The 20039-nt window shown below is 43.8% G+C and overlaps 1 protein-coding gene across 6 annotated transcripts in view; it reads left to right on the forward strand.

Moving 5' to 3' along the window:
• The window catches only part of rarab (retinoic acid receptor, alpha b), a 210618-nt gene that overhangs the window by 92706 nt on the left and 97873 nt on the right, over positions 1 to 20039 (forward strand). For 4 of the 6 annotated variants that reach the window (XM_052131689.1, XM_052131690.1, XM_052131688.1 and 1 more), the window contains exon 3: positions 10867 to 11616. The exons of the other annotated variants lie outside the window; for them this stretch is intronic. In XM_052131689.1, the coding sequence (XP_051987649.1) occupies positions 11448 to 11616 (169 nt within the window). In that variant the 5' untranslated portion in view covers positions 10867 to 11447. The remainder of the gene's footprint in view (positions 1 to 10866; positions 11617 to 20039) is intronic. 6 annotated transcript variants of the gene reach the window in all.

Here is a 20039-nt window from a genome sequence, read left to right on the forward strand (position 1 = left end):
CTTTCTAATTTACATTAATATTTTATGCATTTATCCAAAGCAACTGACAGTGCATTCAACCTGTACATTTTATCAGTACTTGCTTTTTTTTTTTCAAACCCATGAGATTGGAGTTACTAGCAACATGCTGTACCAGTTGAGCTACTAGAACACATTTCTATCCACACAAATATATATGAGAGATTGACATGGCATGCCTTTTGCTTAGGGCAGCATAAAGGAGTGAATGAATAGTCTTTATGGAAGGGATAATGTACAGTCAGCCGGTTGTTATCGCACAATAAACCCCTACAGGGTGATCAGCACCCTGACGCAAAGCGGAGCTGTCTTGTGTTTTACTTTGTAAAAATGACCATGTGACTGCTCATTATTCAACCTATTAAGTCAAGTGGTTTTTATTGTCGTTTCAACCATATACAGTTAGTACAGTACACAGCAAAACGAGACAACGTTCCTCCAGGACCATGGTGCTACATAAAAACAACAAAGGACCAACATAGGACCACGTGAGACTACACAACGAAATAAAATACCTATATAAACTACCTATGTATACCTATATAAAGTGCACGTGCAAACATGTGCAAAAAGTACAGGACAGTACAACAAATTACTGACAATGAACAGGACAATAGACAGTGCAGCGCCGACCAGTACTCAGTAGTGCAAAAAGATGACAGTTTCTAAAATGTAAACATAACATACTATGAGATAATGTTCTATGCACATAGCAGTTATTGAGGTAGCAGACAGTTATAAAGTGACAGTAATTAAAGTGCAACTCAGGACACGTGTGTGTCAAACCAGTCTCTGAGTATTGAGGAGTCTGATGGCTTGGGGGAAGAAGCTGTTACACAGTCTGGCCGTGAGGGCCCGAATGCTTCGGTACCTCTTGCCAGACGAGAGGAGGGTAAAGAGTTTGTGTGAGGGGTGTGTGGGGTCGTCCACAATGCTGGTTGCTTTGCGGATACAGTGTTTTTTGTAAATGTCTTTGATGGAGGGAAGAGAGACCCCAATGATCTTCTCAGCTGTCCTCACTGTCCTCTGCAGGGCTTTGCGGTCCGAAACGGTGCAAGTCCCAAACCAGGCAGTGATGCAGCTGCTCAGGATGCTCTCAATAGTCCCTCTATAGAATGTAGTGAGGATGGGGGTTGGGAGATGTGCTTTCCTCAGCCTTTGAAGAAAGTAGAGACGCTGCTGGGCTTTCTTGGTGATAGAGCTGGTGTTGAGGGACCAGGTGAGGTTCTCCGCCAAGTGAACACCAAGGAATTTGGTGCTTTTGACGATCTCCACAGAGGAGCCGTCGATGTTCAGCGGAGTGTGTTCACCTTGTGCTCTTCTAAAGTCAACAACCATCTCTTTTGTTTTGTTTTGTGTATTACAAGACTACTTGCCAAATAAACAACTTAATGGACATGAAACATTGATTTGAGTTTAAATTATTTTATTAGTTTACTTGTAGATATCGCACAGTGATCCGTGAAGCAGCAAAGACGGCTCGCAGAATCCGGATGGGCGGTATGATACATGGATATGCGGTTGCTGGATGGCCCAATTGACTAATCAGAATCGAGTATTCCCGAGAGCCGTGTAATAAATAGAACTAATTGACAGTATAGTATAATGTAGTGTAGTCTAGTCTAGTCAAGTAGTATTTAGCCTAAAATAAATTCTGTTTGCAGCATGTTTAACAAATATCTGGAACATATTTTTTTAGTGTATGGTTGGATAGAGTACCTCTAAGTAAACCTCTAAATAATAATCGTTTTCAAACAGGTTTGCCAAACTCTCCCGAGTATTATTTTTCAAATATGATTCTTGAACACTTGATGTTCTTACTGCCTGACAAAGACCTTAGCACTCGAAATGTTGCTATTTAAATCTATTAAATTGCATGGGAGAACTGTCACGGTATTTAATCCTATGTCTCTTCCTTGTCTCGTGCCTTGTTCTTAGTGTGTGTTGTGTGGGTGCGTGAATGTGTGGGCGTGTTGTTTGTACCATGATTAGCGCTCTGCCGCAATCACTCCTCTCACCAGCTGTTACTCATTCCCATTCCCTTTAAATTCTCACCACTCTCTCATCTCCTTGTCAGATCGTTGTTTGTGATGTCCGGTGTTGTTCGCTCTTCAGAGTTCCAGTCCAGTTCTCTCGTTGTCCCTGTTTCGTGTCCTGTTTGCTGTTACCCGGATTCGCCGTGTCTGTTCAACACTTCTCTTCACTCTTCTCACCACGATCATCTGACCATTGGAGACTCTGCGCCACTAGACCATCACCCCGGACTTTTCCCCTATCTTCTCAATTTGACTGTCAATAAACTAATTGTCAACTTGCAACTTGCTTCCTAGCTTCATTACGTCACAGAACGATCTGACCACAAGATGGAAGCAGCGAGTAACAATTCAGACAGCCTAGAAGAATTACGTGATGAACAGCAGACTTCGTATGGAGAACCAGGAGAAGAATCTCAATGACACGGCTCGGCTGTCCAGGCTCTAGTGGCGCAGGTGTCGGACTCACCCAGCAAATTCAACTTCTGCGAGCTCCCACTGCGCCACCCGCACCGCTGATTCCTCAACCACCACCAGCGCCCCCTCCCAGTCGGAGCCCGCCTACCGGTTCCAGAGCTATATTCAGGTGAACCTAATTTTTGCCGAGCTTTTCTAACACGATGCTCAATGCATTTTTCTTTACAACCCAGAACATTCTGTGATGAAAGAACCAAGGTAAGCTTTTGTCCTGGCGCTACTTTCTGGGAGAGCGGCCCTTTGGGGAACGGCGGTGTGGGAGAATCAAGATGAATGCTGCACCTCTTTTCAAGCACTCTCCGCGGAGATGAAGCGAGTTTTCGACCGTGCTGTCTCCGGTAGAGAGGCAGCCAGAGTGCTGGCCGACTTGCGTCAGGGGAGAGATCTGTATCAGACTTTTCTATCGAGTTCGGACGCTAGCGGCGGAGAGCCAATGGAGCGAGGAGCGCAGTGGGACATGTTCCTGCATGGGCTGGCTGATCGCGTCCAAAAGGAGATATACGCCATGGATCTCCCCACCAAGCTAAGCGATTTGATCGCCTTGGCGCTTAGAGTGGGCGCAAGGTTATCCAGAATGGAACAGCGAGTACAAACCAACCGCCCCTTGAGAGGATTAGGCGGTCAATGTTCTGGAGGCGGGGGCAGCGTTCAGCCCGTCTGTGATCCCGAGCCCATGCAGGTGGGTCGAGCCCGGCTTTCCGGGAGGAGAAGGAAAGGCGGAGATCCCAGGGACTGTGTTTGTACTGTGGTGGTGCTGGACATTTTGCCTACAACTGTCCTTTAAAAGGATCCGCCCGATAGCAAGTATGAGGCTACTATCGGGTGGGATCTCCGCCGAGAAGACCTCATCCACATCTACCCTCCTTCCGGTAAGTCTTCAATGGTCTAATCACCGTCCACGACTGTCGAGCACTTCTGGATTCTGGGGCCGAAGGAAATTTCATGGACTACACTTTTGCACTCAACCACCAAGTCCCCCTCAAGTCTCTCACTCACCGGATCGCTGTTCACGCCCTCAATGGCCAGAAACTTCCCACCATTTCCCTAGCCACTGAAGACATCACTCTCGTCACGTCAGGCAATCACACCGAGACCATCTCCTTCTACATACTGGACACTCCTCTTGCCCCCATCGTCCTTGGTCATCCCTGGCTCACCCATCACAACCCTAAAGTGGACTGGCAGTCTAAGTCTGTGTCAGCGTGGAGCACTCAATGTCATAAGTCTTGTCTTGTTTCTGCCTGTTACGTCTGTTTTTGTCCCTGTTTTTCAGGAAGAGGCGGTGGATTTATCTAGCGTGCCCATGGAGTACCTGGACCTGAAGGAGGTGTTCAGTAAGTCTCGGGCGGCTTCTCTCCCTCCACATCGTCCCTATGACTGTGCCATAGAGTTATTGCCAGGTACATCTCCGCCTAAGGGCAAGTTATATTCACTCTCGATTCCAGAGAGGGAGGCTATGGAGAAATATATTTCTGATTCTCTAGCTAATGGATTCATCCGCCCTTCCTCTTCTCCAGCGGGGCGGGATTCTTTTTGTGGGGAAGAAGGATGGATCTCTGCGACCTTGCATTGATTACGGGGGCTGAACAACATCACGGTAAAGAATACTTATCCTCTACCGTTGATGTCTTCAGCTTTTGAGAGGTTGCAGGGAGCATCTATCTTCCGCGAAATTGGATTTACGTAATGCTTATCATTTGGTCCGCATCAGGGAGGGGGATGAATGGAAAACCGCTTTTAACACCCCCAGGGAGTCACTTTGAATACTTGGTCATGCCGTTCGACTTGTCCAACTCCCCAGCGGTCTTCCAGGCACTTCGTCAATGGCGTGCTCGCGAGACATGGTTGATCAGTTCATATATGTTTACCTGGATGACATATTGATTTTTCTTCTTCTCTCCAGGAACATGTGCAGCACGTCCGGCTAGTGCTTCAGAGATTGCTAGAGAATGGGCTTTTTGTCAAGGCGGAGAAATGCGCTTTTCATGCACAGTCTGTTCCTTTCTTAGGGTACATCGTGTCGGTTGAGGGAATGCGCATGGATCCTGAGAAGATCAAGGCTGTGGTAGATTGGCCAAGTCCAGAGTCTCGTAAGGCCCTACTGAGATTCCTGGGGTTCGCCAATTTCTACCGGCGTTTCATTCGCAATTTCAGTCAACTAGCCACACCTCTGACCGCCCTGACCTCCCCAGAACAGCGTTCAGGTGGTCAGAGCGCAGCTGAGGCTGCGTTTGCCAAACTGAAAGGTTGCTTTGTTTCAGCCCCCATCCTGATAACCCCTGATCCATCACGTCAGTTACGTGGTGGAGGTCGATGCATCAGAGGTGGGGGTAGGCGCAGTGCTATCCCAGCGTTCTCCTTCAGGCGACAAGATACACCCTTGCGCGTTTTTTCTCATCGCTTGTCCTCGGCCGAGCGTAATTATGACATTGGTAACAGAGAGTTGTTGGCAGTCAAGTTAGCTTTGGAGGAATGGCGCCACTGGTTGGAGGGTTCGGGGTACCTTTTATCGTCTGGACCGATCACAAGAATTTGGAATATATTCGCACAGCTAAAAGATTAAACTCCAGGCAGGCTCGGTGGGCTCTTTTTTTCGGTCGTTTTGATTTTACTCTCTCGTACCGCCGGGTTCCAAGAACATCAAACCCGATTCTTTATCACGTATTTTTGATCACTCCGAGCGCCCGTCTACTCCGAGTGCATTTTACCAGAGACTCTATTCATCTCTACACTCACATGGGAGATCGAATCGAAGGTCAAGACGGCCTTAGAAGGAGTAGCGCCCGGCTCGGTGCCCACCGAACCGTTTGTTTGTGCCGGAGGGATTACGGTCCAGCGTTATTCAGTGGGGACATTGTTCTAATGTGGCTTGTCATCCAGGAGTTAATCGAACTAAGTTTTTAGTCAAGCAACGATTCTGGTGGCCTTTGATGGTTCAGTGGCGTTCACAGTTTTGTTTTGGCTTGCTCAGTCTGCGCCACTGGTAAGAGTTCCAATCGACCCCCAGGCGGGTTACTTCAACCGCTGCGGTGCCATCGAGACCCTGGTCCCATATCGCTCTAGATTTTATCACCGCCCTCCCACCCTCACAGGGACACCACGGTAGTTTTAACCGTGGTGGACCGGTTCTCAGGCGGCCCACTTCATTCCCTTGCCCAAATTACCCTCTGCCAAGGAGACAGCGGTGATTGTCATTGACCACGTCTTTCGGCTACATGGCCTCCCGACAGATGTGGTCTCTGACAGAGGACCCCAATTTGTGTCCAAATTTTGGCGAGAATTTTGTAAATTACTGGGAGCGACTGTTAGTCTGTCCTCAGGGTTTCATCCCCAGAGCAATGGTCAATCTGAGCGAGCCAACCAGGATCTGGAGAGAGCGTTACGATGTTTGGTATCCAAGAATCCTTCCTCATGGAGTCAGCAACTGTCTTTTGTTGAGTACGCCCACAACACGTTACCAGTATCATCCACGGGCCTATCTCCGTTTGAGTGTAGTGTAGGTTACCAGCCACCTATTTTTCCTAGTCTGGAATCCGAGTCGCGGTCCCCTCCGCTCACGCCTTAGATCCAGAGGTGTCACCGCACTTGGACTAGGGCCGGGAGACTCTACTCCAAGTGGGGTCACGCACCAAGGCCAAAGCTGATCGCCACCGGTCTAGGCCTCCCGTTATACGTCGTTGGTCAAAAAGTGTGGCTTTCTACTAAGAACATTCCTCTACGTTCCGTATCTAATAAACTTGCACCTAAATTTATTGGCCCGTTCAGCTGTCACCAAGATCGTTAGTCCGGTGGCAGTCCGCCTCAACCTTCCTCCAGCGTACAGGAGAATTCACCCGTATTTCATGTATCCAAAATAAAACCCGTCTTTTATTCCGCATTAACCCGCCGGTTCGGTTCCCCCCGCCGCGACTTCGTAGGCGGGGAACCTACTTATTCGGTCAACCGTATTCTGGACTCAAGGCGGAGGGGCGCGGATTTCAGTACCTGGTGGACTGGGAAGGTTACGGTCCGGAGGAGAGGTTGGGTACCGGCCAGAGACATTCTGGATCACTCCCTTATCGATGACTACAATCGGCAGGTAAGGGAGCCTGGGAACGCTCAGGAGGCGTTCCTAGGGGAGGAGTACTGTCACGGTATTTAATCCTATGTCTCTTCCTTGTCTCGTGCCTTGTTCTTAGTGTGTGTTGTGTGGGTGCGTGAATGTGTGGGCGTGTTGTTTGTACCATGATTAGCGCTCTGCCGCAATCACTCCTCTCACCAGCTGTTACTCATTCCCATTCCCTTTAAATTCTCACCACTCTCTCATCTCCTTGTCAGATCGTTGTTTGTGATGTCGGTGTTGTTACGCTCTTCAGAGTTCCAGTCCAGTTCTCTCGTTGTCCCTGTTTCGGTGTCCTGTTTGCTGTTACCCGGATTCGCCGTGTCTGTTCAACACTTCTCTTCACTCTTCTCACCACGATCATCTGACCATTGGAGACTCTGCGCCACTAGACCATCACCCCGGACTTTTCCCCTATCTTCTCAATTTGACTGTCAATAAACTAATTGTCAACTTGCAACTTGCTTCCTAGCTTCATTACGTCACAAGAACATGTAGCAGTATGCCGGTCTCCTTTTTAAACCAAACACTACTGCCATCAGCCATAATTTTTGTGTATGTGTCTGAGAAATGTTCTAATGTTTTGATGTGAAACAGTGTGAGGGTGTCCAAGTGAGTGTTTTTGCTGATATGTGCACCTTCTGCAAGCATAGCGTGTTTGATTTGCATATGAACTCATGTGTGCTTTCATCCACACCTGCTTTCATTGTTTGTGTGTCCCTCATCCACTTTTAGCAAATGTAAGCAGCTACGATCATGTCTGTCACATCAGATGACAAGTGTTTTGTTTCTCTGTGTGTTATTATGTATGTGAGCATTTATATGCATGTCTGTTTAAGAAATATTGCTAGTATTTGTGCTATGCCTATGTTTTATTATATATATTCCTGTAGGAATATGTAGTGCAGTGGTTCGTGACCCCAAAAAATGTCCATATACTTTGTTGTTGACGTCAAAAGATGTGCAATCAATCAAACTACATTGTATAAAATTTCAACTGTGAGTTTAAAAAAAAAGTTTGTTTTCCTATTAGGAATTTTTTGGGTTAGTGCGGTTCAAATCAATAATATATTTATATATTTCTATTGAAATGTATACATTATTTATTCTTATTTTAATTATACTTCACTGTTTAATTTGAAATACATTAAAACATTTTGTTTATTTTGTACACCAAGCAATTTTGTTACTATGTTGGGTCACCACTTGACGTCTAATGTAAACTCTTAGACTTGAGGCAAAATCCTATGAGAACCACTAGTATAGCCAATATAGTTAGAGAGAGGACTTATTCACCATCCATTTCTAATTTCATGTACAATAGTATGATTTCACTGAATATGTTGTTGGTTTACCAAAACATTTGACTCAAATGTATAGTTACTCTCTATGGCTGTGTCTCTTTTTGTTACTTTCTTTCTTTATTCCTCTCTCTCTCTATCTCTCTCTCTCACACACACACACACACACACACACACACACACACACACACACACACACACACACACACAGAGAGAGAGAGAGAGAGAGAGAGAGAGAGAGAGAGAGAGATGCACACACCGGGTCCTCTAATCTCTCTTTATCACACATTCTCACACACACTCTGGCATTGCATTAGTTTGAATTAGTGAGTTCATTGCTATGTAAAGGGGACCTGTGGGGTTTAACCTACTTAGTATGGTGTTTAATAATGTATGAGTGAGATTTGAGAGCTATGTGCAGCACAATAAGGTGTCTTTACTTGCTCTTTTTTCCGCTTTGATCTCTTCCTCTTGCTGCTTGCTTCTTTTTCTACTTTTTGCCTTTCTCCCTCGAATACATTCCTGCTTGGAGTGCTATCTCGAGCTGTACCCCTGTATTTCTCTGCATGCCTTCAGGGAAGTTCATAATCCATATTCCATAAGGATGGAAATTTGAATTTTTATTTATGCTGGAGAACCTGTTGTGTAGGATAATACAGAGAAGGATAGAGAGCACAAATATTGAGGATAGAGCTAAAACTATATCAGTGGTCCAGTGAAGGAAATTATTATTTTTAAAAGACTAGAATTGCCGGTATTGCAGAAACATCTATATTTCTGTGTAAGGACCATGGAGGGTCTTGTCCATATTATTTCATTTTCAATTGATAACTCATTGATTTTTATACATTTCTCATCCACGTAGACTGCTGTTCTAACTAGTGCATCCTGTCTTTATAGCAGGGGTTAGTCAGGTGGTGGAATGGTGAAGAGGCACGATAGGCTTGCAGACAGACTGACTGATTACAGATTTACAGTCCTTTTCTCATCGCTGGTCCTTCAAACAGTACTCTCATAGCTCGTGCTCTCACATTTCCAGGTTATGCCCAGATAGATAGTGTTAATGAGGGTTTCTGACAGGCAGTCTGTGTGAAGATCCTGCTCTCTGCTCCTGAGGGAACTCTACAGTTAACAAGCTCACTGGGGAAGACCTTGGCAGCATTTTCCCACACTGTCAAGCTGGGTTCAGGGCTCCAGAACAACCACTGAGTGTTAAAATTATAGGCTTCCCCTTTTTCTTCCTTTTAACTTGACAGCTTGTTTACTCTTAACTTTATCTCAGAGGTAGCTGTCAAATTCTAGATGTATTGTGAGGTTGACCAGATGTATTGGTCTCTGTCAGCAAAACTGAATCTGACCAGATGTATTGGAGTCCAGCATTCTTAGTAGCTAAATAATTTAAAATAATTATCAACTAAAATTTCAATAGTCAATGCTAGGCCTGGAATCGAAGCCTTTATTTACGTATCGATAATCAGAACGTTTTCTGGTTATTATCTACCTATATCGTAATTTGTTTCCAGATATAAATAGGGCTACTCGTTACACAATATTTTTTTTGTCTCTTCAAAAATATTTCCAACACAAATTGGTTAAGTGTGAGCAGGAGGATAACTTAAAGGGATTTGCACACCAGACGCATCTGGCGAATGGCATGGCACGTTGTCACTAGATGAATTTGTATGTATATAGTATCCTTCATATAGCCTAAACAATGTACTGTATTGTCAGTTACAAGTATGTCTTTTTGTGGTTTGTCAGCTTCAATGAATCCAATTCAAGGCTACATACAGAAAACTTGCATAGTAAGAGTCACCATTTCTAATTTGGCCGGTTTGCGCAGTTACACCGGTTTCATACACGAACCTGCAAACTCATCAACGTCACTTTTCATACATTTTTGAAGAAGTACCAAAACCTTTGTAACTTTTGTGTGTTTGGTGACTAGATTCACATCTTTGGGCCTCCATCTGCATCGACACGTCTTGTTAGTGATACTTGTGCCTTGTCCTATCCGCAACTGGCATCACCCCCTTGTGGTCTCCCAAAACTATTACGCCAGCATACATTAAATGGAAGGACAACTGACACTGAATTGGAAAGCACACAAATCAGGCTTCTAATTTAAATGTCAGCTAATGTTAATGAATCAATGCATCAAAAACATATTAAGAAAATACAGTAGCATGCTGATCAATAATTGATATTTCAATATTTTGTGACACATAGTCAGTGCCAATTTCGATATTTAGTAAGGAGTGCTGATATTTGGTATAACAGCACTGGAATGCTTTACTGTTTTGTATCACTCTGCTTGTCTGTGTTCACGGCTGCCAGTCTTTGCAGTTGATCCTGTATTGGCTTCATTTTGACCTGTTTTATTTAGCTGAGCAAAAGAAGACAGTAAAACTTGTCGTATTGTGCATTAAATATAAATGACTTGATATTAACTTTTTGTTTATTGAACTGTTGTATAAAAGCAATATCACACTTGCAATCATGCTCTCAGCTCTGTTGAGTGGGCGTGATATTACTTTTATGCTACACTTCTATAAACAAAGTCAATATTGAGTCATTTGTGTTTTAAATAAGATGTGGCCAGTTTTTTTTCCTATATATTCCATAGTATTTACTCAAAAAATATTGGCAACAGATTTTGTGCATTATGTATTGACAAAGGATGTTGGTAGATTTTGGATTTGACTGAAGGGAGAGCTTATATTTGTGTTAAAAAGCAGACACACTTATTGGCCAAAACAATGATCTCAAAATGGCCAAATATCAACTAATTAATCTGCCTGGCCAGTATGTCAGTCTGTCACCACTTATAAAATACTTAAAATGTATGCATGCAAAGACATTGGTTCATTTGTACCTGACAACTATAAAAAAAATCTCCCTCTTCCTCTCCACCTTTTTTTTTCTTTGTCTCTCCTAGGTCAAAGAGTTCATCACTGTGTTGGACTGAAGCACTCTGACAGGTTTGACCCGAAAACATTTTGTGACATTTGGAGCAAAACTTCTCATTTCTTGTCCTAACCGGTTCTCCAAAACCTGGTGGATTTGAGTCAGCTTCTACCTTTTGTGAAGATTCAGTTTGTTACTTCTGCATAACAGGCCCTTCAGTTCACTGTGAGCCTTAACAGCCATTCAGCTGCAATTTCAGCCATTTACTAGAAGAAATACTTACAAACAGTGCTGGAATTTACTGCCTCTCATTCTTTTATCGCAAGAGATCTTTGGGATTGCATCCAGGGAGTTACATAACACCAAAACAAAGACTCGTACACCTGTGTGTTATGACTATGGCGTCATAACGACACAAACATACCCAAGATTGCCAATTATTAACCTTTTTTCTCACAGACACACACACAATAGCAAGCACCCACACAGACAATCACATACAAATCTCTTCTAGTTGGATTACCAAAGAAGCTCACGATGGGAAAATAGACTTCCAGCACCACGGATAGCCGGCACAGAGGTCTGGGACTCAGTATTGTTTCTGAGTGTGCCATGTCTGGTAACGGCAACCACTGTCTAAGCCCTGGAGGGTTGGGCAGCCCTCTTGGGGGCTTCCCCATGCACCACTACCATTACTTCTTCCCCCATATGTTAGGGGGGCTCTCCCCTCCAGCCCTTCCTGGACTTCCTGTCAGTGGATACAGCACTCCTTCTCCTGCAAGTGAGTATCCCTTATTTTCTGTATGTTTGGTGTGATGTATGCATCTGCTGATTGCTACTTTTGTAAAAAAAATTCAGATGTAAGAACAGCGCAACCATGATGTATATGTTTATTATTCTTTTAAAAAGCATTCTAAAGAACTAAACACTATATAACTTTACCAAGGGCTTATCATGCAGGACAGCTGCAGCACAGTAATCTTTAAAGGTTAAGTGTGTCATTTTTGTGGCAGTAGCGTCACCAAATGGAATTGCAGGAATTATTGTTTTCAAACAAGTCTCACGACCAATCCCCCCATCTTCATTGCTTTGAAAAAATAATAGTTATGCCCCAAACTCATGCTATTGTCTGAGCCAGTGTTGCTGTGTTGACCTGGTCAGGATGCTCAAACAAACAGCACAATGAATGTGTTTACATACACACCAATAACAACTAAGAAAACCACCTTTAGATGAGATTTGAAATCATCTGACTCTTCTGTGCGTTTGATGTCTAAACATAGTAATAATAATATCCTCAACACTTGTGCACATTGGATAAAGCCCAAAGTATACTTCGGTCAGTACAGGATGTGTAGCACAAATCTTGTCATCACCAAAGTGCTGGAGCACTTAACGCGTGCAGCCCGATTTTTCTAACTGCGTGTCTTTGAATGCACACAATGCGCCTGGAATTATTTGCATAAATTTATGTGTTCACAAGGTGGCAGTACTCACATTTGTGCTGTTGCTATCACAAAGAAACACTTGAAGAAGATTTAATTGCTGGTAAATAACAGGAGATGAAAGTAAAAAACAACATTAGTAGATTATGCGTGTCATGAGCACATGTGTGAGGAGGTAAGGTGATACCTGCATTTGTATAACTCGAGTCTGAAGGAATATAAAGATATCTTAATGAGTCTAAACTCCTGAGGAGAAATTGTCTGGTGTCTCATAGTGTCATATTCCCTGTTGTCTTTTGTTTTTGTGCTTTTATGTTGGAATTCTTGTTTAGTTTCCTGTGTTAGATTTGTTGTCCTTGTTTTATTCCTTGATTGATTTTCCCTGATTGTTTCTCATTCCCTGATTGTTTGTAGAGCCTCATTCCTTACCTGCCTCATCACACACATAGTAGTCATAGTGTGCATGCGCCAACTACCTATGTATGAGCACACCGTCAAATCATGTATACCTCGACAGACACGTATTCGACTGTACATGGACGTCAAAATATAATTATACTTTGGGCTTAAGAAAGCAAGTAAGAATGCAAAAAGTGGGAGGCACATATACAAACTGTTGTAATTCCTACACCGTTCACCTGATTTGGATGTAAATACCCTCAAATTAAAGCTGAAAGTCTGCAGTTAAAGCACATCTTGTTCGTTTCATTTCAAATCCATTGTGGTGGTGTATAGAGCCAAAAAGATTAGAATTGTGTCGATGTCCCAATATTTATGGACCTGACTGTATATACAGATCAGCTACAACTTTAAAAATGGCTTAAAAAGGTGCTTTTTTCAATCCAAAGAATTATCCAATGATAAAAATGATAGCCTATGATAATAAACATACTTTGATTTTGATCATTTCAACCAAATAGACATTGTTGAAAAGTAGATTTCAATGTTCAATGTACAAATCTAGTTAAGTAATCAATGCATTTTTCCACACTCTTTTTCACTAAATGATCACAAGGAACAATGACATTTAATGATTTTCAGTCAATGGCGCCAATATAACAATATATTTTAATGACAACACCTTACAATAAGGTTCTGTTTTTTAACTTTATTTAATGCATTGTTTATGCGCATGCCATCAAATGGTGTATACTTTGACAAGCTTGTGTTCGACTGTACGCAGACACTGAATGTTCACGTCAAAATCAAATTATATTTTGGTCTTAAGAAAGCTGGTAAAAATGACAATAAAGCTGTTTTACAATATAAAATCTGGGTAATGGGCAAAAAACAAGCATGCTTCTTTTTTTTCTTACCCTGATAAAGGAAAATGGTTTAATTATTATACATATATATATATATATATATATATATATATATATATATATATATATATGCACATGGGCATATTAAGATAAGATAGAAAAAGGTATTTTTAAATTCTCATATTGCATTAAACACGCCAGTTTTACGATTAAGGTATTCTTGGAGAAAGAAGAGGTTTTAGTAGATGGTCAAAAATATGATAATTTACAGATATGCTTGCTACAGTGTAATTAAGCAATGTAAATGTAACTGTAAGGGGGTTAGATGGGCAAGGAGGAGGCGAGAACCGGCTTGTCAATATAAATAATAATTTAATGAAAACTTAAACCAAAACACACAAACATAAACACACATACATTACGGACATGCCCGTAATTCTCTCTCTCTCGAACCTTCGTCTCCGGCCGCCTTTATCCCTCGCGCGCCCCATCAGGCCGATTGGGGACCGGGCGTGCGACATTCTAGCCCGGCCCCGCCCCCCTCCGCTCCACAGTAACCTTACAAATTTGGTGACTGCTTTTGTTGTGTATACTTAACAAAACAACCATTAACTATATTAAGATTGTGGCCTTAGGAGACCCTTGATTAAATACTGTTAAGTGAAATGTTGAAGCCTGGCTTTAATTTTCTTACAACCACTATGGAATCATTTAAAATCATGAGCATCTTGGCATTATAGCATTGTAAGTTAGCCATTTATATCTTTGAAATGTCCTATTTGAGCAAAGAGAATGTCTTATCTCTTTGTAGATCTATAAAAGTACTGTATATTAGATATGCTTGTAATCAATATGCTATTAAAGTGGCTTTTTTATTTAATCTCTCTCTCTCTCTCTCTCTCTCTCTTTCTTTCTCTCTCTCTCTCTCTCTCTCTCTCTCTTGATCTCTCAAGGTTTTGGTATTTTGTTGGTTGCGATGAAGGTCAAATCCGCAGATCTGACTGATGTAACTAACATGCATTTATTTTAATCACAATCTAAGCATATGATTCCTGCTTTATCTCAAGGCCCATTGCTTCGATGTGTCAGATCTTATTTGTTTATTCAGTTTATGTCTGGTATCTGTTGTTGGGACTGTTCTGCACTTGAGGTGCAAAAACCACTGGTATGTTTCAGTGCAAAACGTTTGGTTACATATGTAACCTCCGTTCCCCGAGGGAGGGAACGACACGTTGTGTCGGAGAAGCGACACTAGGGGTCTCTCTTGAGCGCTGATATTCACCTCTGACCTATTGAAAAGGGCCAATGAGAGTTTGCAGTCAGTATTTGCATACCCCGCCCCCGCATACGGGTATTTAAGCGGGGCAAATACGGAAGTTTAGTCAGGATTTTTCTGAGGAGCCGGAAATGGTCCGGCCACAACAGTGGCTCGGTTCAGCGACATGGCGGAGGAAAGACACAACGTGTCGTTCCCTCCCTCGGAGAACGGAGGTTACATACGTAACCAAACGTTCCCCTTCTGTCGCTCTCTCCATGTTGTGTCGGAGAAGCGACACTAGGGGACCCATTCCAATCTTGCCATGCGCTGAACCGTGTACGTGAACCGCCGATACAGAGGCGGGCAGGGATTTCATCCAGTGCCGCGCATCGTCTGTACCTGGCTGCACGTACCCTTCCCCAATGCCCCATAAGAACATCGGAATCCTTCTAGTTACCCTAGGGGGGGAACAAGGCGATGTTTGCCAACATGAGAACGGGCCAGCCTGGCTGGGCCTCTTTTCTCTCTATGTTTCTCGCATAGAGCAATTACGGCTGGGGAGCTGGGCCCGGGTTGAGGCGGAGCAGGAGCTGGTTTCTTCGCAGGGGGACGCCCTCGGCGGGCAGACGGGGTGGGGCCCATAGCGGCAGGTCTGTGGCGGGGCATGATGTGACTGATGGCCTCCGTCTGCTTCTTCACCGCGGAGAACTTTTGGGCGAAGTCCTCGACGGTGTCGCTGAAAAGGCCAATCTGGGAGACAGGTGCGTCCAGGAAGCGGTTCTTATCAGCCTCACGCATCTCGACCAGGTTGAGCCAAAGATGCCGTTCCTGGACCACTAGGGTGGCCATCGTCTGTCCGAGTGCCTGCGCTGTGGCCTTCGTCGCTCTCAAGGCGAGGTTGGTCGCTGAGCGCAGTTCCTGCAGCACATCAGGATCAGGTCCACCCCCGTGCATGTTTCTGAGAGCTTTGGCCTGGTGGACTTGCAGGAGGGCCATCGCATGCAGGGCGGAGGCAGCGCATCCAGCCGCACTGTAGGCCTTCGCGTTGAGCGAGGATGTTGTCCTACAGGGCTTGGATGGGAGTACGGGGCGACCACGCCAGGAGGTAGGGCTACCGGGGCATAGATGGTACGCAACTGCCCTATCGACCTGGGGAATCGCGCCGTATCCGTGGCGCTCTCCGCCGTCGAGGGTGGAGATAGTGGAGCGGGTGGCACCTAGACGAGCGGAGAGCGGGGTTCTCCACGTAGATGTCAGCTCATCATGCACCTCCGGGAAAAACGGGACCGGGGGGATGCAAGGCCGCGAACGGCGCGCTGCCCCCAGGAACCAATCATCCAACCGTGAAGGCTGTGGGGAGGACGGAGGGTTCCAGTCCAACCCCAGGCTCGCGGCGACCCGGGAAAGCATGTCGGACATCTGAGCGTCGGCCTCAGCCTGGGCCTGCTGGCCCGAAGGCGGCAGTCCAGGGGAGTCCTCGGCATCAGACACCGCACTCTCCGATGCAGGACTCGGGAGGATAGACGGCCAGGCCGTGAGGCGAGCCGCTATCGCTGCGAGCTTGGACGGGGACCAGCGAGCGTGTCGGGGAACGGGAGGTTCGCGGGGGGCTACCCGGCGAAACCGCACCCGCTGCCGCCCCCAAATCGCCCCCAGCGCCAACCGCATCGTCCTCAATCTCGTGGGAAGAAGGAGCAATGCGGGGTGCAGCTGGGGTGGCTTGCCTTCTGTTGAAAGCAAGCCGCGACTGCAACGTGGTCATGGTCATGTTCTCGCAGTGAGAACATGAACCATCCACAAACGCCGCCTCGGTGTGATCGCGGCCCAAACACACGAGACAGCGCCTGTGGCCGTCTGAAGCAGAGAGGCTTCTACCGCATCCAGGAAGGACACAGTGGCGGAAGGGCATCTTGGAAAAGACGCGTCCTGAAAAGGACGTTCAACGCCGCTGTGTTTGCTCTTTTAGGGAAATTTGCTCTTTTAATACACAGTGTGTGTGTGTGTCAGCGCTGTCGAAGCGCTCAGGGGCAACAATGCACGCCGTGCAAAGTAGGAGAAAGCCGCTGTTGTGCGCCATCAAATCCAACAGCAGGCAGATCGTCAGAGAAACGGGAACGTTCAAGCTTCTGTATTCTCGCAGCAGACTGCAAACAGACCATCGGCTCCGAAGAAATTTTCTGACTAAACTTCCGTATTTGCCCCGCTTAAATACCCGTATGCGGAGGCGGGGTATGCAAATACTGACTGCCAACTCTCATTGGCCCTTTTCAATAGGTCAGAGGTGAATATCGGCACTCAAGAGAGACCCCTAGTGTCGCTTCTAAGATGCCATGCTGCCCATAGTGCCTGGGGTTATGGACGTCCTTAAGTGAACTGTGTGTGTTTGCGTATGTATGTTTGTGCAAGCTAATTCTTGATGATTACTGAATGGATCATAAAAGCATCATAATTACAGCATAATACACGGTTTCATCATCAGCATGGCATCTTCAAAGCTGCTGTAATAAAACAATTATAAGGGCCGGGCTATATAACCAAACAAATTATAGCTTGTTATTTCCCTTTTGATAATGTCCTACAGAGGCCTATATAAATTTTTACTGTATATTTTTGCTCTGAATTGCTTAAAAAGTTGCTTTTTTAAATCCAAAGACTTATCCAATTATAAAAATGGCATTTATGATAATAAACATATTTTGACTTTGTTCATTTCAACCAAACAGACATTGTTGACCAGTAGATTTCAATGTTCATTGTACAAATCTAGTTAAGTAAGTAATCAATGCATTTTTTCCACACTCTTTTTCACTAAATGATCACAGAGAACAATGACATTTAATGATTTTCATTCAAATGCACCAATATAACAATATATTTTAATGGCAACACCTTACAATAAGGTTCTGTTTGTTAACATTATTTAATGCATTAGTTATCATGAACTAACTACAAACAATATTTTTACAGCACTTATTAATCTTTGTTAATGTTCATTTATGTTGGGGTTGTGCTGTAGCAAAGACACCTCCGCTTAAATCTCCGCACTCTTAAAGGCACCTCCACGCACTTTAAGGCACCTCTGCTTAAAAGAGCACCTTTACATTTGTGAAGGGCACCTTTAGATTTCAGAAGGAAAGGGGCAGGGGCTTGCGCCCCTCTAGCCCCCGTTCAGTGTACGTCAGTGTCACCCAGAGCTAACGTTATTGTCATGTTTAGATGTGTTTTTGTTCATGTTTTGATTTCATGTCTTATATTTTTAAGTTTGTTCACTTCCTTGTCTAGTCTTGTGATGTCCTGTTTTCCCTCCATGTTCATGTGTCTTGTTTTCATTGGTTTATTGTTTCATTAGGTTATTATCAGTTCTAGTTTGTCATTGGTTTAGTTTAATTGTCTTGTTATCTTGTTTAGTGTTCTGTTTGATCATTAGTTTATGTTCCCCCATGTCATGTATTTAAGCCCTCATGTTTACCATTGTCCTTGGTCTAGTAATGATGTTTGTCTGGGTAGCACATTTCTAGTTCATGTCAAGTTTAAGTCTAGTCTAGTCTAGTCTAGTTCATGTTCATGTTCATGTTCATGTTTAAGTTTCAAGTTTATGTTATTTTATTCATGTTTATAGTTAGGGTTTTTGGTTCCACGTTTATTTAAATAAACTGCACTTGGGTTCTTCACTCCTTCGTCATCATCTTCTTCCTTGCCATTGCCAGCTACAATATGTGACAGTTATACTGTAAATTAGACAAAGGCCGTTTCTCTTTCTGTGCTTGAACTGTAAACATTAATGTGTCAAATTTTAGCTTTCAAAATCAAACCTGCAGAAAACAATGTTTTTTTAGAAGAATATGAAATTGTTTTAGATAACACCAGCATTCCTATCTGCTGTGCACACTTGAAATGACTGTACATAATGTTTTGACTCAATGGGAGGGACCGCATCTTGAGTCAGCTACTGCTGCAGTGGCTGCTGCCAAGCACCATTGGCAGGGAGGCTTTGGCTGGCAGTCAGCAGCAGCTCCCTCCTGGGCCTGGAGCTACTAATGTGCCTCTGTATAGTACTATATGACAAACAACTCTCTGATGCTCAAGGGGGCTAATTATTACACACCCCTTGCTGACTCGCGGAAAGACTCTACAATCTGTCATGCGAGAAAAGGTGCACAGCTAAATTTTGTTGCCCCATGTGAAGGAAATGGGGGTGTCAATGTTATTATTTTGCTTATAAAGGATGATGCATAAGTTTGCATGGGATTGCCTAGGTTTAGCCTATTAGTCATGATGACTGTATCACCGCAAAGCCCAAATAAGTTTCTGTTGGTTTTGCTGTGAGCTGTGTATTTGCATGAGGTCCAAATGAGGTCCGTGAGATTGATGGGGTGTGGAGCATTTATTTATCTTCTCTGAATGTGATGTTTTCATTCCATATGTGGTGAGATATGGAATATGGGTGGAGATGGAGGAGCCTGTGATTGTAGAGCTAGAAAGAATCCCCAGGTTACTCCTTGTCACTTGTGCTGTAAGGAAGTGTCAACTGGCAGGCACAGAATTCCAGCAGCTGGAAGGCACTGTGATTAGATAATATGATATATGAGAGCTTCAGGGTAGTTTCAAGAAAGGCAGTGGGAAGGTGGACCTGTGTGTCCCTAGTAAAGATCGAGAGTCTAACACTGTTGCACAAAGTTTATATAAGACCCTGCTTTTATTAACTCTCAAAGAAACTATGAATAATGTAGCAATTTGGCCATGGTTCATTACTGTGTGAACAATATTTTGGTATTTTCCATGTTTTGAGAGATATTACCAGACCGGAAGTGTAAACTGAAAGTGTGTTATTTAATTTCTCTTAAGAGTAGAAGATTTTGGGTCAATTTTCCTCACACTTATTTGTCGTCTTTTACGAAACCAAAAAGCTCCTTCTGCTACAATTAATTAATAGTAAGTTTTGCTGCCATTTTGGCTGAAATTAAATAAACTAGCCAGATCATAGTATAGGAGCTTTATTTCTGTACACTGAGAATTCTCGTAATATCACGCAAACTTAAATTCTTTCATGGATATAATTAAATATATCTATTCAGACAGAAAGCACTTTACCAGATTTGTATAATTTAGATATTCTATCATTTAAAATGTATACACTTAATCCTATACGCATGTTTTTTTCTTTCAATCCTAAATTTGTGTCTTGCATGGACACATGCAAGACTTAGACATGTTTGTCCATGTGCAGAGGATCCCT

The sequence above is a fragment of the Xyrauchen texanus genome, chromosome 8 (genome assembly GCF_025860055.1).
Source record: "Xyrauchen texanus isolate HMW12.3.18 chromosome 8, RBS_HiC_50CHRs, whole genome shotgun sequence".
Lineage (NCBI taxonomy): Eukaryota > Metazoa > Chordata > Actinopteri > Cypriniformes > Catostomidae > Xyrauchen > Xyrauchen texanus.